This window comes from Colobus angolensis, unplaced genomic scaffold, assembly GCF_000951035.1.
Source record: "Colobus angolensis palliatus isolate OR3802 unplaced genomic scaffold, Cang.pa_1.0 Scaffold104, whole genome shotgun sequence".
NCBI classification, from domain to species: Eukaryota; Metazoa; Chordata; class Mammalia; order Primates; family Cercopithecidae; genus Colobus; species Colobus angolensis.
In genome coordinates this window covers 4093630-4120300 of record NW_012111364.1, presented here as the reverse complement: position 1 = coordinate 4120300, position 26671 = coordinate 4093630, and the positions used below count along the sequence as shown (strand labels likewise).

Below are 26671 nucleotides of genomic sequence, written 5' to 3'. Positions count from 1 at the left end.
GTTTCAGGTTTACTTTGGAATTCCATCACTTGAGAAGAGTTCTTTCCACTGGTTGGGAGGCTTTGAATTTTATTTTTGGTTTATATTATGGTCCCCTAAGCAATCTATTAAAATTGCCTTTTAGTAAATACAAAATGATAAATTAAAAACTCTTTAATTCTGACATTGGATGTTAATACTTAAAGGGTCCTTAGCAAATGTAGCAATACTTTTATTCTGATCATGTCTTACTTTATCTTACAGGTTAGATATGGTTTAGGAATGCTCAAACTTTCTACTTAAAAGAAAAGAAAAATGAGCCTTTGTAAATGTATATGATTTAAGATGGTCATGTTCAAATTAAAATAACATGTTTTCTGAAAGTCAAATGAAATGTTTGAGGTAAAATATGAGATAGCAGGAAAAAGGAAACTTTATAACCCCAGGTAACTTGCAATTATTTGCATCTCTGAGGCAAATCCTTTAATTATATGTGTATTCCCTGTTGTTGTTACCCACTTCTCCAACTATTCATGTATTGTAATTTAACTTTGCTTTTATTAAGCATCCACATACACTTTTCTTGTGATATCTGTAGAAGGATTTGGTTTTGTGATCATCTCTCTCGATTCATATACCAAAATGGATCATGGTACAGAAAAAAATTGAAAGATGAAAGAGCAATCAGATGCAGACCTTTTAGCATGTCTGGTGTCTTGTTTTCTCACTTTTGGGCCCAGGACACCACTGCCACTTTTTTGTAAGGCTGGGAATTACATTTTTCAGAATCCATTTATCTGTGTGGTTCTGGGTCAGAGTTTGCCAATGAGAAAAATTTGCTGGAGAGTAGGAAGATGGAAATGAAGAGGAAGTTGTTAGTCTTTTCAGAGGTGTTTGCAGCTTGATGATTAGAAAGATGAAATTCACAGTGGCTTCCTAGCAAAAATTTGGGAATAATCCACTTTGCCTAAGACAGTTGGTGGTAGTCTTTAAAGATTCTCAAGTATTGTAGCAGCTTCAGGAAAGTCTCTGAAAAGAACCTGCTTGGAGCTTTGGGCTAACGTCTTCATTATTACCCACTCTGATCAGCGGTGGCTTTCCTAATCTCTAGCTCCCAACCCTCATTCCCCATCCTTCAAATAGTCCTGTGAGCCCCTTGTTCTGAATTAAACATCATCTATCAGGATGATATCAAGTGGTTTCCATTAGGTTGACTGACTACTAATGATACAGACATAGTCACAGTTAGGGCTGAGAAAATACTCAGTTTATTAAATATTGTGAATGGATGGAATATCAGATACATCATCTCAATATGTAAATATCCTATCCCATCTCAACATCAAATTTAGATTACCTGGATTTCTTCTTTGCTTTTCTCTAATGATTACAACTGAGATCATTATGTATTTTATTAGTTTCTTCAGTCTTTAAGATATTTTTTGAATGATGTTCAAATAAACTTCAAGTTATCTCCAACTTTTTCTGAACAAAACATTTCCATTCTTAAGATACAGGCTTGTAATTCATATACTTGATGCTACTCAATGGTGTCTTATCTGTAGTAGGAAGAAGGAAATTGTGTTTCAATGAATAGTATAAAATCATTTAACCCGTACTCATTATTTGTTGCCTCCTTCCCTCTGACATGATACATAAAGCTCTTTTGGTTCTGTTTGCCACCAGGCTCAATACTGTTTTCATAAAATTGAAATCTAATCAAGATTGTATTTAAGGTCCAAGCAGTCATAATCAAATGGAGCTTGCATACTGGGTGACTCCACCTTGGCAAAATGTTACACTTTAGAAACATCCATGCCCAATAAAACGGATTAATGTTTGAATATCCCTCGGGAAAAAACCACTGATGCTCATAATGCATTGCCCATCCTCTTCCTTCTCCACTTCTTTCTATTCCTCTATTCGATGTAATTAGTTACAAACTCTTACATAGTGCTTGTTATGTCCCAGGCGCCATTCTAAGTATTTCACATATATTAACATATTTAATCCTTACAATAAGCCTATGATTAGGTGCTACTATCAATGCCATACTGCAGATGAGAAAACTGAGACTCAGGGGATTAAACTTGACTGAAATCACAGAGCAAATTAAGTGGTAGGGTCAGAGTGAGTGCACTGAGCCACAAGCAGGAGGTTATGATGCTTCCCAAAGCCTTTTATCAACCCACCCTCTTTAGCACCTTTTTCTTCCTTTGCTTATTTTCCCTTTCTCTGTGTTTCTTGTCTCTAGCCAGTAATTCTTTTTCATTGAAATTCTAGCAATCCAATCAGTAAGCTCCATTTCTTTTTTTTATCCACTATCTCAGGTTGCCTGAGGAAGAGCCAGGAGGTAGTTAGCCAGCCGGAACCCTCCTTTGGGGAAGGTAGGGAAGACGGGAGCAAAGGATGGAGTTGGAGGTTCTGTGGATACCCGTGGATGGTGGTTGCTTTTTTCCCCACTAAAGAGAAATTTATGTTTTAACCTATGTGTGGGAGCCAAAGAAATATCGAGAGCAAGTGAAGAAAAAGAATGACACCAGTGATCAACAGAATAAAGCCAGAATGAGATTGAAGTTAGAAGCTTGGGAGAGCAGGTTACAGTAGAAACCTGCTCATCCTTAGCCTTTTCTCCCCTTTTCCTTCCCCATGGCCTTCTGGCATTTTTTCCCCTTAGTGTGATTTCAAATGTGTTCTCAGAAGCAACATTGATGGGGATAAAGATGATTCGCTATTGATCATATAAGGAAGGATTCAGATGGCAAATACATACATAAAATAGATTATAGAGCAGCCACTAGTTTAGTACTATCATAGTGGAGTTAAAAAGCTTTAGAGGTCCTAGGGTTTTCTGTGCCATAAAAATCTCACATCAGATCAAATCAAATAATATATATTTAGGCTGCCTTCAAACCCAAGGAAGCTGAGGCTTTTATTTTTATTTTTCTCAAACAATATTTAATCAAATAAGTACTCAATAACTTTTGCTTTCCAGTTTTCAGACCATAGCCCTGTTATGATCTGGTTATTTTCATAATGGGAGCCAATCCTACAGGATGACACCAGTGCTCGGAGAAAACTATACATATATCCATATTGTCTCCAAGCCAGATTGATCCATATCAAGCTTCAAGAAGAAAATTTCTAATCAGTTGTCAAATTCTAGTACTCCAGCATACTTTTATATTCATGACCCTGGGGCATTTTGAAGTACTAAATAGCATATAATGACTTTTTGAATTACAACTCCTACAGATTAACTTTAAGACATTTTTGAGAGGTTTGCTGCATTTGTGTGTCTGTGTGTTTGTATGAGAGGGAGAGAGATTATTAGAGCTACCCTTGTGTGTATAGGAATTAGGACTGAAATAATATTTCGGCTGTTGATATTTGGAAATCTAAGATTAGAGACCAAACAAAATGCAGTTTAATCCTCTGTGAAGAAATAGCATCGCAGAAACTTTTTAAATATATGTTTTATAGCAATGGCTCTACAAATAAGTGTCTTGAATCTATTTTGTGGAATATTTGCTGTCTCAACTACAGTGTCATGAAATACTGCATTACATTGGACAGTTGTATCTATACATTGAAATTCCTTAAAATCACATCAAAGTTTTATATAATAACTCTACCATAACACAAAAATGATATAATTTTTAATTTTAGAGGCAAATAAATGCTTTTATTTTTTATTTTGGAAATAAGAGAAAAATAAAACATTGATTAGTAGCAATTTCTAAGTAGAAGAGATATGCAAATGTCAATGTCTAAAATTTATTTTTTCTTTAAACTTTGAAATACCTGTATTTTCTTCTCACATGTGACTCCAGAGTATTCAGTGCGGCAGGAACACACATTGGGAAATATGCATCTGCCCCCATAAAGACATTTTGGATTGCAAATTGCTGCAATACACAAATTTTTAGAATGATCATCTTTTAACATGAAATGCTTGTGACATATTCTATCCTAGTGGTCTGAGGCTATATGGTGATTGGACACTAATGCAATCATAAGAATCTATTAATGAACCATCAATGAATGGATCTGTTCTATGCACTCCCATCTTTCAGAGCACACGTACACATCAAAAACAAAGCACCCAAAACTCAAACAACACTTTTGGAATTCTATAAAGATATTATTAAAAGAAACAAAAATTTCATTGACTACATTTTAAAATATTTGAAATATATCTTTTTTTTTTCTAGAGGAGCTCAAGTCATTAACAGAAGATAGCATCTATAATTTGTTTTTTAACATTAAGCAAAAATTTAAAACAGACAATCCAGTACCAGGTACTGTATGGAAAATTTGACAGTTTTTATACTGTCATTGGAAGTTTAATGTGAAATAACTCGACTGAAAATTTCTGAAAGATACTCATACTGTCTATATCATACATTTCTTCCTTGAAGTCTTTCCCAAGGCAATTAAAAATACCTACATCTATCTCAATTATCTCAATATCTCAATCTAGTTATCATCTACCAGTAGACAGAAAATACTTACAATACTTAATAATAACTTGTAAATAACTAAAATGTTAAACATAAGGGGGGAGGCAAAAGGAATTTTTGTAGTATTTAAATTATGGAACTTAATATATTGCTTTAAATTTTGTTTTTAAACGACACAAATTCTTTCAAGTAATATTGAGTGAAAACGAGCATACCATAAAATTATAAATAATAGTTATTTTTATAGGAGAAATACTGCTTCAATATCACATACTTGAAGCTTACACATTCAAGAATAATGTGTCCTTTAAGATAAATGCAACATTGACAGGGTATCTTTTCATCAGGGCTGCTGTATACAATTGGGCAGGTTGTATAATCCATGAGGGCTCCACAGCTAAGAAAACAGCATTCACATGATAGATATCATAGATTTGAATTTTTATTACAACAATTTTCCAACAGATGGTAATAACATTTTGTTTAAGAAATATCAATATATTAAGACAGTTTCTCAATAGTTTGAAATAAAGAATTTGAAGTAGGATGACTTTTAAATTCACATAAAAATGCTGCAGGATGCAGAAACAGAGTGCACAGCTTCAGGCTGTGCTCAGACAATCTCAATCTGCAACCACTGAAGCGTATTTCCTCATTAATGTGCTTTTAACATCTTCTTATCCTTCTCTCTTATGGTCCATATAGAGCTTACTCCAGAACAAGCAGCTCAAGTCAAGGTTGCTAACTCTTTTTTTCTAGCATTTTATCACATCTAAATTCCAATTGGAATTATCAATATTTGAGCATACATTTCTTTTGTAAATACCAGCACTTAATAGTACTTTGATATATTTTTCTAGGATAAGAAATGTATAAATTACAATACCAATTACTAATAAAATAGGGTCTAAGAGTCACAAAAATTACATGCAAAATTTCTGGTGCATGGAAACAAGGGTGTGGTTCATAAGACACTGAAATGGAGGGTACGTTATTTCTAGGAAAAAGGCATATCATAATAAAACTGTGTAATTTCAGTTTACAATACACTTGGCCATCAATTTTTAAATTATATAATTATTAACCATTTGGAAATATTTTGGGGAATTTCAAGTTTTTCCCATTAAGTTAATAATTGGTAATATTTTAACATGTTATTGCAAGTTTCCACAAAAAATTTCAAAATTGCATAAAATTTGATCTTCCTCTATGTCTTAAGATTTCATCTATGTAGAAATTCATGACTAATATTGGATGGAAATATGCTAAAACTCTAAAAAAGAAACCGAAAGTAATTCTGGATGGTGAAATTTAGAGTGATTTTTTAAAAATTATTATTTATTAATTTATTTATTTTTGAGACAGAGTCTCGCTCTGTTGCCCAGGCTGGAGTGCAGTGGTGCAATCTCAGCTCACTGCCAGCTCTGCCTCCTGGGTTCATGCCATTCTCCTGCCTCAGCCTCCCGAGTAGCTGGGACTACAGGCGCCCGCCACCATGCCTGGCTAATTTTTTTGTATTTTTAGTAGAGATGGGGTTTCACCGTGTTAGCCAGGATGGTCTCAATCTCCTGACCTCGTGATCTGCCTGCCTCGGCCTCCCAAAGTGTTGGGATTACAGGCATGAGCCACCGCGCCTGGCCTAGAGTGATTTATTTTTAATACATTTCCATATTTTCTAAGGTGTCCATGATAAATATGTATTTATCTTATAATGTGAAACAATATTTAAACTTCTATATATCAACGCCTTCTTTGACCCACCTGGGGAAACTTTATTGGTAACGGACAGATCACAATTTGAAATTATCTCCGCCACACGAACTATTAATATGTTATACTACACTTTCTTCTTTTAAATGGATATAAAATTTAGTAAGTTTTTGTTTTATTTCTAAAATCATTTTTTAAAAAGGATCGGCATGTTGGAGTTTTTTTCCCCTACGATTTGTCCTATGGCTATACTTTAATTATTATAACAGATTCCAATTCAGAACATACAGTAGGACAAACATCCTGTGGGCTTACGTATTTGACACTGCACTCCTTCCCAGGAGGAAGGACAATGGCATATGCTGGGAGCAATGCATTCACCACCGTTTTTACATTTCTGCAAGCAGATAGCTGCCAATCAAAATATAAACAAGTTAAAATTTTAAATTACTAGTCAAATCCTATCCATAACCCATGAAACTTTTCATTAGAGGAATAAAAAAGAAATAGTTACAGGTAAGGGATTAAAGAATTTTTTTCCCTAATATTTTATCAAGAACACTTCTGAATGTCACTACATATTCTTGGAAAATGTGACCTTAACAATTGCAAAATGTTCCACTGTTTGAATGTGTCGTGATTTAACTTTTCTCCAATTGCTGGACATCTATATCGATTCTCAGTTTTTCACTTTGATCAAAACACTCTAGTAGTGGCTAATTTAAAATAATTTATAGGAAGAAAAAAATGAAACATTTGAATAAAGACAGCCACCCTCAGGAGCTAACCAGTCTGAGTGGCACTGTTAGCTCCTCTTGGAAAACTCAGAACTGGATGGTTTGAGGTGGGGCCAAGAAGTCAGTAATTTTTTAAAACCTTTCCCTGACCCCGACTTCAGGACTTAAGGACTTGTTATTTATCTTGGCAAGTGCAGTAGAAAAACTGAAAAATACAATATATCCTCTTCTGCTAACCTGAAAGAATGAGTTCAGAAGAGTAAAAACTCTTTGTTTCAAAAAGGTATCTCCTAAAGCAGGAATAAATATGCAAAAATTTTAAAAAGACCAAGCAAGCAAAGGTGAAAAAAAATGCTCTTTGTTTTAAATTCTGTTTTACATTCCCATGAAGGACGAAAGTTTCAGCGTTTTAAGAGTATTCCTCTTACGTGTGTTGCATCGTTTCCCACTCCAACCAGAAGGACAAGAGCAGGTGTTCGGTCCCACACATTTTCCTCCATTCATGCACATAGGATCACAGATGCCTTAAGGTAAAAGCATGAAAAGTCAGCCCTTAAATTCAATAGTTTTGTCTTTGCTTTACCTGTAGTTGACAAATATATTTAGTGATGTCTTACTTTTTTGGCATCTCCTACCAGTGTATCCTTTACGACAGATGCACACATTATTTCTCATGCAGTGGCCACCATTCTTACAGGAAGGCTGACAGAAAGCTAAAAGAACACATGACAGCAATCTGTGAATATTACATATTCCATTATTACATATGATACATTGCATCATGTGCTTTTCATCAATGTGGCCATAAGGCAGAGAATTGTGCTATTAAAATAAAAGATCACTCATTAAACCTGTCCTTTCTAAATCACGAAATGCAATGCTTATATCTATAAGCTGCTATTGGGTTAGCACAGTTTGAAATATATTGGTTAAGTGTTCATAACAAATTGATTCTTTCATATGACAATGAATATATTATAAATTTTAACTTATGTTTCACTATACAACAAAGTAAAGCATGGAATGATCTAGACAAAACCCAGAAAATAAGTCAAAACTTAGCTCAAAATAAGAATGTGCCTGTTCTTGTGGAAAATAAACAAATCTCAACACACACTTAGAAAGCACTTTTAAACTAACTTTTGAGTACTTACTGAGATTATGAAGGCAGAGCTTTATATGTGACTTATTCCTGTGAATGCTTGGTAAAAGTCTTTTTAACAATAAATCCTTGGCTTTATTCAGAATATTTGTTAGATAATTTTGAATATATCTTACTGGTAGCTCCTATGTGTTCAATTCTGTTTTATGAAATGCAGAGGTTAATATGTATTAATTTTATGAGAGGGTTATGATTACTTCATGTTTCTTCCAGGTATGAAAATTAAATGCAGGCATTTCTTTTAAGTAATACACAGGAAAACCTGTCTAGAAAACTTAAAATTTAATTTCTTCCTAAATAATAAGTAAATAAATGTTAGTTTGTATTTTAAAAATAAATTTCATATTAACTGGTATTAATAAGACTAGTGTGGACTGACTCCCAGTTTGAATTAATAGTTGCTTTCTTTATTTTCAAAAACTGTAAGAAAAATTCTACTGTTTTCAAATAGATTTTTGAATGGAAATAATATAGAACTTCATAGTAACAATATAAATGCAAGTTTTTAGCAAACAGTTTCCAGTATTTTAGGTTGAACTTTTTTTGGCTCATGTTTGAATCTACTGTTATTTCTCTGACATTTTATTGATCCTTTTTATTGGTGGAGAAATGTTCTTAACATTTTCCGCATCCTATCCTTCACACAATTTAAGATTATTATTTATTAGAAAACATATATTCTTTCTACTATGAAAACTCCATAGGAAATGCCTGTGGTTAGGAATTTAAAAGTTAAAAAAGCTCCACAAATTGTTTATGATGGGTAATCTTGCTATAATTAATTATCCACAAAAACTTGAGTGTAGAAATAAATTATTTATGCAAAAAAGCATATATAATTAAAATAATATATACAAAGGGCATACTATTTAAGCTTCGCTGTGTCTACCCATAATCTCACATTAGGAAAAGGAGGTTTATGAGAAAATCCACCCTCCACATATATTTATGAGACCTATAGGCCTTATTCTGTCACCAAACCCTAAAGTGGGCTAAGTAATTGGATTCACTCGCCATGTGAAATCCAAGAGGTGAAGCAAATTGGAAGGTGTATTTAAACATCTCTCTGGCCATACATCCTAAGCCTTGCTTACTAGTTTAGTAGTTTAACTGTTTTGTGATGTTTCTAGCTCAATTTCTATCTTCGTTTTTAAAAATTCTATAGTGCACACAGTATATGTTTTTCATATGACTTTATATTCCACCTAATTTTATTCAATCACTTTCAATGTGTGTGCCATCTTCCCTTCCCACCATTTAGGCTCACAAGAAGATGAGATCTAATAATAATTACATGTCATAGCAACTGTCTAGATCATACTTGAAAGCCAGGAAGTCTGAGGCATGGAGCCTTTAAGTAAATTTCCATACCAGCAAGAAAGTTGTGGAGGCAAGCTAATTGTAAAATCTACTCTCTTCCCACAATGATAATCTGTTTTCTGGCCCTTACATCATGGAATATGTTCAACAGATAATTTTTAATTCAGTTTAATAATTGAGAGATTTCTTCTTTTATGCACTTATACAACTGGTATATACATTTTAGACAACTTTTCTTACTATATCTTACATCTACTTCAAGTAGCATGGAAGATGTAACGTTTTCATTTCTTTCCTTACATTCTCCATTCAAAACTACATATATAACTCTTTAGCATGGATTTAGCCATAGCCTTCTAGTTTTCAAGATTTCTCTTAACTTAATCTTCACTTCTTTCTGTTTCTCCAACTGCTTCTTCAAAGGAATATGAATTACAGGAACTCATTTGCTACGCCCGTATATCCTGTGTTAGCGTGGTGGCTTCTTTTCTGCTTTATTTCCATCCTAAGAATCCTAGCCAACATCCAAAATAAAATAAATAGAATTGCAAATCAAAGTGCATTGTGGCAAGGAAAATCTGAATTTTAGGAATTAAATTATAGGAATACTCTGACATGTTCCATAGTAAAAATCTACTCTACATTTTTTTAATAAACGCGAAAATATGAAGATGCAGAAAATACACGTTACATATTATTGGTTGACATTAATTCATACCCTGAAAACATCCCCATTATTCTGAAAATAACCTGTAACATTAACTATATGAGGGAAAGTGTTAAAATAATAAGTCGTGAAAGAGAAAAACAATGCATTTTTATGTCTCTGTATCTTCTTGCATAGTGCTGTGCATAGGTGATTCTTCATAAATGTTTAATGAAACTAAGGTGAAAAGAGATTATGGGATAATAGTGGACAGTAGATTGACCATAAATCAAACATTTTTGCTGTGTCACAGAAATGACACAATTTCATTATAATAGACTACAAGAGAACTTTGCTTATTTGTTTCACACCTTGGTCCTACAAAACTGCACAGAGAGGTGCCAAGGTATGAGCTTCAATATATTGAGTAAATATAACCATTTTACATACTAACTTTGATATATTTTTGTAAGCTAGTAATTTGGTGGGCATACTTGAAACATTACAAGAATTCTGGGGGAAAATTGCATCTTTCCCTTTGAAACTTGTCTCATGTTTACTCAGAGCTCTGTTGATGTCTAACTTTCCATTTGCCCTTTTTACATACAAAGAAAGATTAATTACCATTCTGACACTGTTCACCAAAGAATCCATTTGGACAGAAGCAAGTGTTTGGCTTATTACATGAACCACCATTGAGGCAAACAGGGTCACACAAAGCTAATAAACAGCAGGAGGAAAAGAGACCATAAAAGTTTTATTATTTAAATAATGAAAGCTGCACAGAAGTACAAAATGGTGTATAATGAAATATTTTATTTTTACTGCAAGTAAAACCCATAATGTATAATTAATTAGACTTTGCCAAACATAAGAGGAATGAAATTACTGGATAATCACTTTGAAAGTATGTTCTTTAAGTTTACAAATAACACTAAGCTTAGACAAGCTCAAAAGGGAGCTGGAATTTAACGTGTCGGTGTTTGTCCAAGACGACAGTGCTCCTGCTCTATCAAGAATGTAGAGGCTATGATTAGAATTCAGAATGCCATCAGTAAGCTAGAAGAAATTATTGCAAGTTAAGAGAAGACAATTCAACATGTTAACAGGATGGTTTGTAATCTGCTCAAATACATGTAGCCATGCACACTTCTTTATCGCATTCCCAATTAAAATGGGGACACGGCACTCAAGTCCTAGCACACTCAAAAACATTCTTTGTTTTGCTTTGAAAGACATCCTCAATTTTATTTTTCACACTAGATCCTACCCATTCACCAACATCGACTATAAATACTATTTTCTTCCTCACTCCACTTGCCAAAATTAATTTCTTCCTTCTCTGCTTCTAAGAAACTGTGTTTCAATAACATTACTTATCATAACTCAACTTGTATCATAGTTTTCTTCATAATTGTATCCCACGTCTCTGTCACTAACAATATGTGACTTGAAATCAGGGCAAAAATCAAATGGATGCTTGTTTCCATTTGCATGATGCTTCACAGATAATTGGCCAGCTATAAACATTGAATTACACTTTCATTGAGAAAAAGTATTAGATTATAATGAATTCGATCAAACATAGGTAATTGCAAACATTGCTGCCAAAGAAACAAGCTTAGGCTGGGCACAGTGGCTCACGCCTGTAATCCCAGTACTTTGGGAGGCTGAGGTGGGCGGATCACAAAGTCAGGAGTTCAAGACCAGCCTGACCAACATGGTGAAACCCCATCTCTACTAAAATTACGAAAATTAGCTAAGCATGGTGGCACACTCCTGTAATACCAGCTACTCGGGAGGTTGAGGCAGGAGAATCGCTTGAACCTGGGAGGCGGAGGTTACAGTGAGCCAAGATCATGCCACTGCACTCCAGCCTGGGTGACAGAGCAAGACTCTGTCTCAAAAAAAACAAACAAACAAAAAAAAAAACAAGTCTGATACTGTGATACATAAATAGAATAACATGAAAGGTATGCACTTAATTCAGAATTGCTTAGATATTTAATGAAATAGGATGTTTGTATTGTGATGAAAAACTTAAAAGAGACCTAGATGGTTCAACATGTTTCTCTTCACCACAAGGTAGGTGAATGAGGGAAATATAAAAGCAAAAACAGTATTGGTTGGATAAGATAACAGTAAAGCTGTAAGACACCATATGGTTCAACACAAAAACAAAGAGAATGAAGATGAAAGAGTTTTAAAAATCTGTCTGAAATAGCAACTTCATTCTTGTCTTGTCAGGTCAGTTTTACGTTTCTTAGGTGCACGTCTTCAGGACACTAGCATATTTTAACTTTTAATTGACATGTTCATTGAAAATATTTCCCATTTTACCTGTACTACAGGTGGGTCCATACCAGCCAGGTTTGCACTGGCAAATATCTGGTGTAAGACACTGGCCTCCATTTTCACAGTGCCTGTTACAAACCACTGAGATCACAGAATAAAAGAAAAGAAAGATTAGGCTTGGAGTAGTCATATTGTTGGTTTTTATCTAGCTAGCTCTTAACTGCCAATCACATCTGCTAATTAATAAGATCACAGAGAAAGATAAAATATAATTTATATTTGGGTTTAAAATGCTTTCTGATTCTCACATTCAGTTATTTTATTTTATTTCATTTTTGGTTAATAGAGATGGAAAAAATAGAAAACCATTGAGCCAAGTGGTAAACAAGACTTGGCTATTTGGGAAAAGTATTAGTTATTGATGAAAGTAATCATAGACATAAATTTAAAAAGAAATTTACATGCAATTTAACAAATTTGAGTTCCTGTTTTCTCAAAGAAAGGTCATGAAGAGCATCAGAGTGACGTTACTTCCCAAAACAAACTTATTTATCTTAGTAATGGCCGCTGTGGTTGATCCCAGTGCTATGCAGGATGGTAACTGTTGTCATCAATCATCAATGTGTGTTCTTTACTTAGAATTTGGGTTCATTTAATGTAGCATTAAGGCCACCAACTATTCAAAGAAGCAGTTTCATTATATCAGACAGCAGGAGAGTTTTGCTTACTTTTTTCACACCTCGGTCCTACAAAACCATAAGGACAAGTGCAGAGATTCCCAGCCAAGCATGTGCCACCATGTTGACAAGGTGGGTTACAATGTTCTGCAGAAACGGATTATGTTATTAAGTCAGTTCTTAATTTCTAAAAAGTCAGTTTATATTTATAAAGCACTGTCACAATAAAATCTTGTTGTAAGAGCAATTTATAATACATTAAGTCCTCTTTTACTACAAAATTTAGTTCTGTGGGACTGGCCATATTAATTCACACTGGAAACACTTACAAATCAGCAGCATGCTTTGATTAATAAAACTTTGTGTTAACTGGAAGGAAATACAGGACCTTAGCCTTCTTCTGAAAAGTGAGAGAACTTACGTATTCCTGCCTTACAAATAGAGCTTTCCTATAGTTCTATAGTTATTTTTGTATGCTATTTATATTGACTGTTTCTGTTATTTCACCCTAAATTTACTTTAATTTGTTAATTTATAGCTTGCCTTGCCATAAAAACATTTAACATGGCTCTCAGCTTCTTCATAATTATATGCACCATCTACCAAACTATCTTTTCACATATTATTTTAAAATAAACAACTTATTTCTTTAAAGTATCATCCACTTTAGGAATGCTATTTCATACATTTTCCACTTAAGATTTAAACCAAAGCAATGCAATTATATGACTATAGATGCATTTTTAAAAATTCACATTTTAGATTTCTTCTTACTACTTTACATTTTCTAGTTTTTTGGCATTTAACACTTTCTTTGAACCATATTTGGTAGGTCACTCAATAGCTGTCTTTTGCTTGAAGCTAAAATATTTGTAGATATATAGTACCTTATAACTAAACCTCAAATCATTTCAGAGGATAATTTTACCAATCACAAATAAGCTATTGCTCCTTCAATCTCTGATTTAAGAAATTTAATTCTTTAGAATCTTTGAATAAATTATGCTTAATAAGTATTTTAAAATGTAGAGTCCTATACCAGCTTTGATAAGAATATTTTAGTATATACATAGTAAAACTGAATTGTCTTGTAAAATGATTTTTAAAGAAAAGTATGCTATGGGCTTATATTTGATTTTTAATTTGAATTATCACCTTCATCACAGGTTGCTCCACCATGTCCTGGAAGACACTGACAAATGTTAGGCTTAATACATTTTCCATGATTTTTGCAATCAGGGTTACAAAGAGCTGTATAAAATAAAGCCCAGGTTTTAGACATATCAATTACCAAATAAAATTTATCATGCAAACTAATGAATGATGTTACCTACCAGTTTGGCAGTTAGAACCAATGTAACCAGGTTTACATTTGCAGATGTTTGGGGCAACACACTCCCTACTTTTTCCACATGGATATCTACAAATGGCTAAAAAAATCAAAGAAGAAAAGGTTGATTACTAAAACAGGACATACATATTGCCACAGACTTAGTTATAATAGAAGCAAAAGTCTCTGAAATTTGAATAGTTAACTAATAGTCCCTCTAGATAATACTGAGAACACAAGAACACAAGAACACGATAACTCTCTTGCTTAAGTTTAGTCTCAAACAAGCCAAAACACAAAGAAAAACAATAACACACGGCAGCTTTTATGTTGTCAAACCCAAAAAGTTGATTTTCATCAGAGAAAGCAATGTTAATAATTGTGAGAAGATAGAAACAATGTCTTTAAAATTAAAGTGGTATATGACTTGCTGTAATCTCAAAAGAGCTGGAAAGATTACAGAGAAAACTAGTTCATGCAAATAAGCGAATATACCAGAATTAGAATTTGAAGTGCTAAATGCCCACTGTGAGCTGAAAAGAACACAGACCACAGTGTTAATCAGATCTATATTGACATCTTTTATCTGCTTAGCTGGTTAATGCTGGGAAATTCAGTGGGCACTCCAAAGCTCTGTTTCCTCATCTGTGTAATGGGAAAAATAATACCCAATATGGGGGTTCATGTGGATTACATGACACAGTTGATACAAAATGTTTCCACAGACCCTGAAACACAGAAAGTACTCCAATATATTTGTAATATATATTATATAGTTGTAATACTCTATAATATTAACATGATTTTAATAAATAACTCAGAAAACCCAGCTTTGTTCTTTCAAAATGTGGTAAGAATACAGTATAAATGATTAATAAATAAAATAAATGGAAACAAATGAACAAAGCAGAATAGAAATTAGTAAATAGAAAAGCATATCTTTGTAATAACTTAAACTTGAATTAGATACTTTTCTTTGCATCTTCTAAAGAGTTTCATACTACCTCTGCAATTGACACCGTCTCCATAATACCCAAAGGGGCAGCGTCCACATTTGAAGAGACCATCTGAGCTTGGCACACAGGAAACACCAAGAAAACAAGGCGAGTCAGCACAAGGTGATATTTTGGTTGATCCAAACTTTTCTGGCAAAATAGTGATTGCTTTTGTAATAGACGGCACAAACTCATCTTCATACTGTGTGTAATCTTGGGAAGACCTGCTCATTTGAGAGTTATACCCTCCCAACTCTGTTTGGATGTTGTTCTGGATATCGTCCTTCACTTTGCCATGGGTGCTGTTTGAGTTCATGCTTAAAAAGCTGCTTTTCTTCATAGAAACTTCCAACTCACCCAGACTGAGATTTGTACTAAGACTACGATCCACATGCTCAAAATCTGATATCTGATGGGAAATGGCCTTTTCTGAATTATCCATTTGGGCTGTAATTAATTTTAGTGATGAGCGGGAGATGTTGTCAGTCGTGCTCAATAACTTCTTGATAGTAGTGGGAGTGGGAGTAAATCTTGTACCAATTAGTGAATATTCTGTTGATGGTGGCTGAAAATTTATACCTACACAACCAAAAAATTAAAAAATGTGAGTCAATAGCATTTATAAATAGTCTTTGCTACATGAAATATTTTACATTAATTAATTCATTCATTCATTTAGTATCTACACTGTTGAACACTGTAGTAGGAGCTGTGTACTAATAAGAAATCATGACACTGTTTCTGTCTTCAAGGAGCTTATAATCTTTTGGGGTACACAAAATAACCCAGAATGTTAAATAGTATAAAAGTCAAAGTACGATAATTTATTTTATTAAGATTTTGAAATGGCTAACAAACACCTGTTGATCACCTCATACACATGAGCCTCAAAACAAAGGAAAGTACAGCCCCTATCCCTGAGCAATTTAGAATTCACTACAAAACAATCATTGAGAACTACTACAGGAGTGACAAAAATAAAATGAAACCTACAGAAACACAGAATAGTAAGTAATTTTGCCTGTAAATAAGACAGGAGCTAAATGTATAAGTAAAAAATGGAAATTTATATAAATGCTATTATATATGAGAGGCAAAGAACCACAGTTCTAATAATGTTCCCAATGTGATAGAATGAGATTTTATGCCCCCGTCTTTCTTGATTGCTCAACTAGAAATTAAAACATTTTTACAGGTCCTTTATTGGGGGGGGGTCATTGTTTATTTCTCCCTGCCAAAATACTTCATTTCCTTATAACGCATTTTCACTTATTTGGTATGGATAAATCTAATGAGTTTTAGAGTAAGGACACATTTTAAGCAGTGATTAGATATGTTTTTCTAGTTAAACTTTCTACTGCAAATTTAGGGTTTGATTTTGCACTGTTTTCATGCAAAGCAATTCTCAAAAGTGTTAAAATATAAAAACAGAGAAAGCCAAGCCAAATCAAATCAAAACCAGAAAAAGATAGAAGAAAATGAACCAAAAACAACAAAAATAATCCTTAACATAGTTGGCAACAAGTGCAAGGAAAGATTTTTGAAAAATGTGAGGACTTCCTGAAACATAAAATGTATGTAGGTTCAGACTAATAGAAACAGGAGTGCACCAAATATAGCCCCCAAAATAAATAAGGGCAATAAGGTAAGCACAATTAAGTGTCAAAAAAAAAAAAAATACAGAAAAGGTCCTGGACTAGCACTCCCCAGAAGACCTGCTTTAAATGACTGGGCCAAGTCAGTGTCCCCTTCCCTCAGCCTCTGTACACAGAAGGGACTCCTTCTAGAACGAAATTGCTTCATGTAAACCTTCTCCTTAGGTGAGCTTTTATTGTCTGTTTATTGTGAGAATTGGACAAAGAAGCAGAGAAGAATTGAAACTCCAGATTACAAAAATTATCATTGAAGAAAGTAAGAAAAGAGCATATGTTAGCAAATGCCTGTTGGTAAAGCACATTTTTTCTTTTGAAATGTAATGATTTGATGTTCTTATGAAGGTACATATCAGAGATAGAAACAAAATTACAGAATACAAGAATCATAAGAAGATACTGGCCTTACAGATATTAAAACATAGTATAAAGCCACACTAATCAAAACAATGTATTATTGGCATAGCAAAAGACTATTAGAAAATAACATAATAGAAAACTCAGAAATACATCTCAACATATAAGGGATTTTAAATAAAAATATGATATTTAAATTCAATGTGGCTTATTTTAAAAATGGTACTACATAATTGTTATTCGCCTGGAAGAAAAAAAAGTATTGGATCTCTACTTCATATCATAAAGTAACAAATTTCAAATGAATTAAAAACTAAATGTAAAATATAAAATAATAAATGCTCTAAAAGATAATTTAAGAGTTCATATTTATAACTTAAACTTTGAGAGATCCTTAATATATTTGTGACATCATATAAAAAATTTAAATGAAATACCAGCAAATCAAAAGTAGCAGTACATTTATGGAAAAATATATCAGGATTAGACTTGTATCTATTTAAAAAGCTATAAATAAAATATTTAAAAATATGTTTACTTGATTACATAAAATTTAATGCTTTCATGAAAAACAGAACACAGATAAAGGCAAACCACAGAAATAAACACAATAATTTCAAGTACAGATTATGTATGGGATCTGAATATATGAGGTGGCCAGAATATATGAAGTAACCCTACAAATCAATAAAAAAGGAGAGTAAAAGGATAGCAATCAGCAGAAAGACAAATCTAAATGATTATTTGAAAAAATTAATCCCAATTAAATAGATAATGTTTGGCAACTTCTGTCTAGGAAAAATCAAAAACCGTAACAGTGGAAAAATATAACTAAACAACTTTGGAGATGAGGAAAGTGAAAAAGCTACATATAAGAAGACAATTTTAATTATACAAGAATACTACGTGTAATTGTATACAAGAATTTGAAATCTAAATGTGACAAATGATTTTCTGGCAAAATATAAGTGATTAAATTGACTAAAGATGAGGTACAAACATTGATGGAAATAGAAAAACAATCTAAACTTACTACCCAAAATGATGCTAGGACAGATAATCTATTTTACCAAATAATTAAGGAAACAGTGTTTTCAAAACTGCTGCAATGCACAAAAAGAGATGAAAAGTTTTATAAACACTTTATTAAAGTGGCATAATCAGGCCGGGCGCGGTGGCTCAAGCCTGTAATCCCAGCACTTTGGGAGGCCGAGACGGGCGGATCACGAGGTCAGGAGATCGAGACCATCCTGGCTAACCCAGTGAAACCCCGTCTCTACTAAAAAATACAAAAAACTAGCCGCGCGAGGTGGCGGGCGCCTGTAGTCCCAGCTACTCCGGAGGCTGAGGCAGGAGAATGTCGTGAACCCGGGAGGCGGAGCTTGCAGTGAGCTGAGATCTGGCCACTGCACTCCAGCCCGGGAGACAGAGCGAGACTCCGTCTCCAAAAAAAATAAATAAATAAATAAATAAAAATAAAAAATAAAGTGGCATAATCATATAGTCAATATATTTGTGACATTATATAAAAAATTTAAATGAAATATTAGCAAATCAAAGTAGCAGTACATTCATGGGAAAATATATCAGGATTACACTTGAATCTATTAACATAATTATATGATATAATTGCATAAAGACAATATGGAAAATACATAATGATGTTGAAATGTAATATGTATTAATTTTTGGTTTTAAATATTGTGAGAAACTTAGTCTAAGGAAACTTTGTTAACTGCAATTATAGCAAGTAATAAATGATGCTGAAAAAGCATTTGATAATATTTAAAACCCACTCCTGATTTAAAACTAGGAATTCTGGAAAAGCAACTAATAAAAGGAAAACTCATTAACTGGACAAAGGGTATCTAGCAGAAACTACAGTGATATCATAGTCAATAGTGAAACAAGAGAAGAATTCCCATACCATTAACAAAGCCCTCCCTTCCTTACAGGCTTTGTGCTAGAGGTACACTACACTGCAATGAGAGTGTAAGTTTGAGACCCTGGTCTCTTCAGTTAGATTGCTCAGGCTCAATTCTCTTCTGTAGTTTAAAACTCCATAATCTGAACACATTACTTAACCCTTCTATGTTTCTGTTTAATCAGCTGTAAAACAGAAGTAATAACAGTTACTGTAAATAGCTATTATGTGGATTTAATGAGGTAAGATACAAAAAATGTCTGCCTAGTGCTGGCACATTATAAGTATAAATTAAATCTCACTATTGAGACTAGAAAGTAAATAAGAATAGCAGACAAAACTCCCTATTTGCAAAAAACAATTATTGTCTGTCAATAAAATCAAGAAAGATAATCCACTATAAACCACAGTGTACATCAGAGTATTCAGTAATGTGACAACACAGGAATAATATGAAAATCAAGACACATTTCCTAGGTTCCAGGAATCAAAAATATCTTGAGAGATAGTCCATTCACAATAACATTTGATAATACAGAATGCTAAGGTGTAAAGAAAGTCAATGTGAAATATACAAGAACTTTATGAAGACAATCACAGAATGATTGAACCAAATGAGGGCTATTAAGAAAGCACTATGACACAAGTAAGGCCTTGTGAAATAGTGAACTTCTTATCACTTTTAGGGTTTGAGCAGATACTGGATGACCAATTTCTAAGGATTTATAAAATATAAGTTTGAAATAGTCACTTCCAACTATTAGCTTCTCCGAAATCACTTTAAATGATGCTTTGTCCATTACAGGACATAAATGCATTTTTTTTCTAAAATATAACCCAGATGATTGAATAGATTAGCAAGAGAAAGAATAAATTTTAAACCGCATTATATAACCTTTAGGTGATCTTTCTAAAAATAAAAATACCTGAGGAATAAATATGTTGATCTTCTAGAAAACAAACAAGAGGAATTACTTGTCATTAGATTTTAACTATGATCATTACTTACTAAGGGCATTTCTGTTTGTTGGCTTAACATGCCTCTTCCTCCCTTGGGCATCTTTATCATCCTCTTCCTTATTTATACTTTTATCAGATCTTGTGAGAACCACAACGTGTGTAGTAAATTTATTTAAAAACTGTGTTTCAACTGTAAATGAGAACAAGAAAAACAGATGAGACTTAAACTATTATACAACCAAAGCACCACAAATAAGAACATACAATACGAATGCCACTTGGATGGAACTCTGCAAATTAGATTAAATAACTAGCTTAAATGTTATCTGTTCTGCCCACTTTTCTGGTATGGACTGAATTGTGTCCCCCCAAAATTCATATGTTAAATCCCTACTCTTAAATGTGAACGTGTTTGGAGACAGGGTCTTTAAGGGGGTAAAAGATTAAATGAGATCGTAAGAGTGGCACCCTAATCCTGGTGTCCTTACAAAAAGAGGAAGAGATACCACACATGCAGGAAAGACCTGGTAAGAACGTAGCCAGTCTGCAAACCAGAGATATCTCACCACAAATCAACCCTACTCGCACCTTACTCTTGAACTTTCAACATTCAGAAATGTGAGAAAATAAATTTCTGTTGTTTAAGCCCCCAAGTCTGTTATGGCAACCCAAGCTGATGTACTTTCCTTCAGTTGCATTCACCCAGTCAATCAGTTTTGCCCATTTGGGTTCTCCCACAGAACTTTGCCCTTCACGCTATTGATTCTTATGTGCCCCACTAGTTAGCAATAACCTCAAGAATAACTGTGCTATATTCATGTTGATATTCATTGACTCTGGTGCCTATTATAAAACTAAGAAAACACAACCAACAACCAAAAATCCTTTTGTATTAATAAGCCCCTTCCTACAATATACAAATGACACTGACAATGTTAAGAAACATATTTAGTCACTCATGTGTAAGGGGATTTGGTTCAACTTGTTTTTCTCTTAAATGCCACTGAATGAAGTTTTTATTGAAGAAATGGGCTTGTCTGGGAAAGAATACTGCTAGATCACTTATTAGAGTGGAAGGTGTGAATATTAGGGATGGGATATTCAGGAGTAAATGTGAGAAGCAGAAGTAAAGAATTCCCCTTACCATCCTATACTGTGTTGTTCATATCTGCGGGGCTAGGCAGGCTCAGCCCAATTTGAAGCACAAGATGCTGCTGCTTCCTTAGTACATAATGTCATCAAAGAGCGTCCCATTCACTTAATTAAACCCAAGGTATGGATCTTCAACACTGTCTTCCGTAACTTAGTTTTTTCTCTTTTAATCTTTTAAAATGTTGATGTCCACCAATTTTTTTTTTGTCTACTTTCCTCTAAATCTAAGGGTTTTCCCTGAACAATTCTATGACATAGCTGATGATTCTAAGAATCATATTTTCAACTTAATCCTCCTTTCTGAGCTCACATGGATATTCCATAGTAACCCCAGTTTCTGTGCATCCAACTGAATTCATTATAATTCCCCTCCAAAACAACTTATTCTTCCGATACATTGCTTGCGTGTCTTAGTCAGATTGAGCTGCCATAACAAAATACCACAGACTGGGAGGCTTAAACAACAGAAATTATCTTGCCATTCTGGAGGTTCAATGATCCAAGATCAAAGTGATCAGACTGGCTGGTTGAGATTTGGTGAAGGCTCTCTTCCTGGCTTGAAGATGGCTGCTTTCTGGATCTGTCCATATATCACAAGCTCTCTGGTGTCTCTTCATATAAGGATACTAATTCTATGGGATCAGGGCTCCACCCTTATAACCACATTTAACCTTAATTACTTCCTTTCTCCAAATATAGCCACACTGGGAGTTAGGGCTTCAACACATAAATTTTGGGGGGATGCAGTTTCATCCATAGCAATGCAAATGCAAATTGTACACACCCATTCACTAAAATCAAACCCTTAAAACTTAATGAATCTTTTTCTCTCATCATACGAATCCGTCACCGACCAAGTACAATCAACTCGCTTCTTTAGTATCCCTTTCATCATTACCTCATCTTAGGTTAGTATATCTTCATCTTTTTCCTATATATTTGAAATATTTTCTTAACTCTTCTTCCCACCTTCAGATTTACACAGTTCCTTACCCACAAGTGGTCCATCCTACACACTACTTCTTAAACTATCTCACATGGTAAACTGTATCGTGTTTCTCTCCTACTTCAAAATTTTAAGGGAGTCTCCATGGTTTTTATGTGGTCTTGCTACTGCTTACCTCTCTAGCTCTAACTCTTGTAGCAGCCCCCCTTTCTTCCTGTATTCCAGGCACACTGAACTATTCACAATGGTTGCCCAAAGAGTGCTGTGATGTTACCTGCTTCTGTCCCTTTGCTCCTGCTGTTGCTTTTGGCTGGAATGCCTTTTTCTCTCTTGATCTATCAGATTCAGTTCTCATGTGTCTAGTATAGTCTAGTCACTTCCTTTTTTAAAAGTTTTCACTATTTCTCCAGGTAGATAAGATTCCCTTTGTAATATTCCTACTAGCCCTTTTGTGATTTCTATCAAAAGACACAGAACACTTTATTGTACTGTGTAATTACTAGTCATATTCCCTGCTTTTACACTTTACTTATTAAATCAGAGGCCATGTCTTACATATTTTTGCAACTTTTGTATCTAGTTCAATGCATGACACTTAATGCATTTACACTGAATAAATACATGAGTCAAAAACAGAAACTATGCTATTAAAAAATAAATGCAGCAAAAAAAGAAATCTTTTAGCAGAAAATAGGAACTTTTACCATGGCATATTTTTCCATCCCCATAAAATCCTTTTGGACATGAACCACAATGATAGGAACCAAAGGTATTCAGGCATTCTACTCCCTCAAAGCAAGGCTTGGAGTCACACTCATCAACATCTTCCTGGCAGTTTTTGCCTGTACAAAATATAGGTCAAGAGCTCAAATTATTTAACTGGAAAAACATTGTATGTCCAATCGGCTTATTATATAACTTCTACTTTTCATGTCTGTCCTTCTAACCCCAAAAGAGCTGCTATGCATTATGAGGATAGAAGTATGCTATTTTTAAAACTTACTGTATAATCAAATATAAAGTCACTAATTATATTCAATTTAATATTAAACTAGACCTTTCAAGTACATACGATTTTTTTTTTGTAAATAAGATGAGTTAAGATTTCCATTAATATTTGAGGCAAAAAGTTTCATATTACAACAATAATTTGAACTTTGTTTAAAAAGTCAGTAATTTTTAAAAGTTATTTAGGATGGTTGTTTAGCTTTAAGGACAAATTGTTTAGTTACAAAAATTGTTTATGTTAGGAAAGTCAGTGTGTCCTTAGTAAAAGGTTTTTGAGTTGATGTGGTACTCTGAAATGCTTAACAACTCATCTGAATGAATAAATTCAGTCATATATGGATGGTAGCCCTTATTATACTAAAATTTATGAGGCAATCAACATCTGAATTCTTTCAAATATAGTCTACAGTGGAGTAGAAAAGAGATCTACATTCATAGTTCCAAATGATAAAATTTTTGTTTTAAAATGCTGAAGAGGTGGGGTGTGGCAGCTCACACCTGTAATCCCAGCACTTTGGGAGGCTGAGACGGGCAGATCACGAGGTCAGGAGATCGAGACCATCCTGGCCTACATGGTGAAAGCCCATCTCTACTAAAAATACAAAAAATTAGTCAGGCACGGTGGCAGGTGCCTGTAGTCCCAGGTACTCGGGAGGCTGAGGCAGGAGAATGGCGTGAACCCGGGAGGCAGAGCTTGCAGTGAGTTGAGACCATGCCACTGCACTCCAGCCTGGGCGACAGAGCAAGACTCCGTCTCAAAAAAAAAAAAAAAAGGTGCTGAAGAAAATTAGAAGACACATAAATCTTCTGCTCAGTTCTACTGTATTGTTAAAATAGGTGTCTTCAAGAAAAATATCAGCTCATTAACTATATATTTACTTACTTAATATTTACATCTATTAAATGTAAAGAAAGTATTCATATGAGTTTTTAAGAAGCCATGGAAAATTAAAGGTTGGCAGTCATATATTTCTGTAATCACACATTTTAGGACAATTAATGAGTTAGTAAATATGCTAACATGTCATTTGATTTCAACTTTTTACCATGATATTTCTAAGTCAATGAATTATTGGTAAAATCTCTCTTAAGTGATAACTTTTGTATTTTCTCTGGCATAACTCCTTTATTTTTCCATATTATATCTTAATAGTAATACATTTTAATACACTTCTCCCTACCAAATATAGGCAGGAATGTTTAGAAACCTGCAGAACAGGTTCCTACATTGCTATAACAGTTATAAAAATGAGCAAAATTATAATAGTGTATGGAATTTACAATTTATAAGAACAAGGGATATGGATAGTAATTATATTTGTAATAACTTTTATTAAAATTGTAAAGATGTGTACTAAAATCTTTAGGACCACACATTTGCTTGAGTAATCTGTAGATGTGTGTTTCAATGAGCTTTTCTTTCTAATTTGTTATGAGGAGCAAAATCTTACCTTTGAGCTCAGGTGGACAATTACAGGAATAATTGTGAAAACCACTAATACAGCTGCCAAGACCACAAGGGTTGGATTGGCACCCACTAGTGTTGACTTCGCAAAGGCTACCATGGAAGCCAGGCAAGCAGACACACAGGTACACTCCACTCCCTGGAGGAAAGTTCCTATCAGACACACATGATCCACCATTCAAGCAATCACAAGACTTCACAGTCACCTAAAAAAGAAAAAAAAAAAGGAAATGTCTTATTTTTCAATAAAATTATCTTCAGTTTATGCCCCGGAAATCATGACAGGCATGTGTGTTTATGTACAAGTATGACCAAATCACTTATATTTGATATATATACACACATACACACAAATATAATATAAAATTGTATTAAAAATAGTTTAATAAGGCAATTACGCCCACTCGCAGGTGCAAAACCACAATATAATACTAAGGATAACTTGTCTTAAAAAAAAAGTTACAAGATGATCAATTTCTGTCATGCAAGTAGAACAACATAAAAAAAAATCACTAAAGTGGACAGCAGTTAATCACCTGGGTTATTCACAAACCTAGAGAGCAAATGATCTCCTGAATTACTGGGTTAATATGGCATAGAACACAGCTGCTCTTCACAATATTACTTCAGTGTAAAAGTGTGTTCCAAGTTTCAAAAGAACAAGGACACATAAAGGGTTTGGAAGTATTAAGTGTTCATGACTGACATAATGAAAAGAAAAGTCAATAAAGAAAGGAATTATAGTTGCCAATTAGTTATCTCAAGTCATATTTATAATCTTGATTTCTAATTCAACATCTCAGGCCCTTTCACTTGATGGAAGAGGGTATAATTATCAATCTTAGATTAATCACACATCTTTCATGAAGGTGGAGCTGAAGGAGTTTATCCTTGTTACAGGGAAGTGCAAAGTAAAACAGTAAAGAAATTATTAATTTATATCTGTGCTTCTGGGCTTGAGACTCTCTCTAAGGTTTTAAATTCTTACAAACAATAATAAAAAGTTTTGGCAGTTTAATTTTCCATACAATGTTTAATAACTCTGTTGCTCTTTACAACTAGGAATATGGCTTGTATTTTAAATTCAAATAAAGTTGTTAAAATTGCAAAAGAATCCAGTGACACTTACGTAATTATAAAGATTACCTCAATCGTGACTCTAGTTTCAGCATCGCAGTCATCCTTAAGGCGTAGAGTAAATTGCTGTGGAGTTAGTAACTCTGTTTTCCACATAAAAAGCCCTGCAGAGGAAACACTTGCTCCTTCAGGACCAGAGTCCAATGTAAAGTGAATGTCAGCACCTTCCGGATCAAAGGCCACGAACTGATACTCAAAGTTTTCACCATAAAATGTCTGTAATTTGTCTTGCAATACTTGAATCACCGGGGGCTGGTTGTCTGTAATAGAGAAAACACTTAACTGTATACCCGTGAGAAAAAGGAATGAAGTGTACTTCTGAGAGCTCCCACAGAGATAAGCATTTTGATAAAGGCTGAACTCTGCTAAAAGGTCTATTAGCTGTTTTCATTTTTTTTTTTTTTTTAACATTCTGAGTAAGTTCAATTCCATTCTTAGACATCTGAAAGTAATTGACAGGTGCAAGACCTCAGGCATTATTATGAAAGTATGAAAGCACTTTGGATATAGCACAGAATATATAAATACACATGCACTGTCCACACTGGATGCTGCGCCTCTTCTGTCTCAGCTTACTTCTTGGTGTTGACTGCCTCACTACTCTCTCTCTCTCTCTCTCTGACTGTGGATCCTTCGCACTCTGATTCTTTCAGCCTCACTTTCTCCCTCTACTCCCTTTCTCTATTTCTCCCTCACTGTCCATGACTGCTCCGTTTCTTTGGCCACACTGGATGCTGCGCCTCTTCTGTCTCAGCT

At 34.0% G+C, this 26671-nt stretch overlaps 1 protein-coding gene across 1 annotated transcript in view; it reads right to left on the bottom strand.

The window, feature by feature from the left end:
• Positions 1 to 1226: 1226 nt before the first annotated feature.
• The window catches only part of VWDE (von Willebrand factor D and EGF domains), a 68838-nt gene continuing 43393 nt past the window's right edge, over positions 1227 to 26671 (bottom strand). The window contains exons 17-29 of the mRNA XM_011943472.1: positions 25925 to 26175; positions 24765 to 24984; positions 20257 to 20397; positions 14324 to 14419; positions 14145 to 14240; positions 13041 to 13136; positions 12358 to 12453; positions 10642 to 10737; positions 7507 to 7602; positions 7318 to 7413; positions 6468 to 6563; positions 3784 to 3887; positions 1227 to 1538 (exon numbers count right to left, since the gene is read on the bottom strand). Coding sequence (XP_011798862.1) covers positions 1524 to 1538; positions 3784 to 3887; positions 6468 to 6563; positions 7318 to 7413; positions 7507 to 7602; positions 10642 to 10737; positions 12358 to 12453; positions 13041 to 13136; positions 14145 to 14240; positions 14324 to 14419; positions 20257 to 20397; positions 24765 to 24984; positions 25925 to 26175 — 1499 coding nt within the window. The 3' untranslated portion in view covers positions 1227 to 1523. The remainder of the gene's footprint in view (positions 1539 to 3783; positions 3888 to 6467; positions 6564 to 7317; positions 7414 to 7506; positions 7603 to 10641; positions 10738 to 12357; positions 12454 to 13040; positions 13137 to 14144; positions 14241 to 14323; positions 14420 to 20256; positions 20398 to 24764; positions 24985 to 25924; positions 26176 to 26671) is intronic.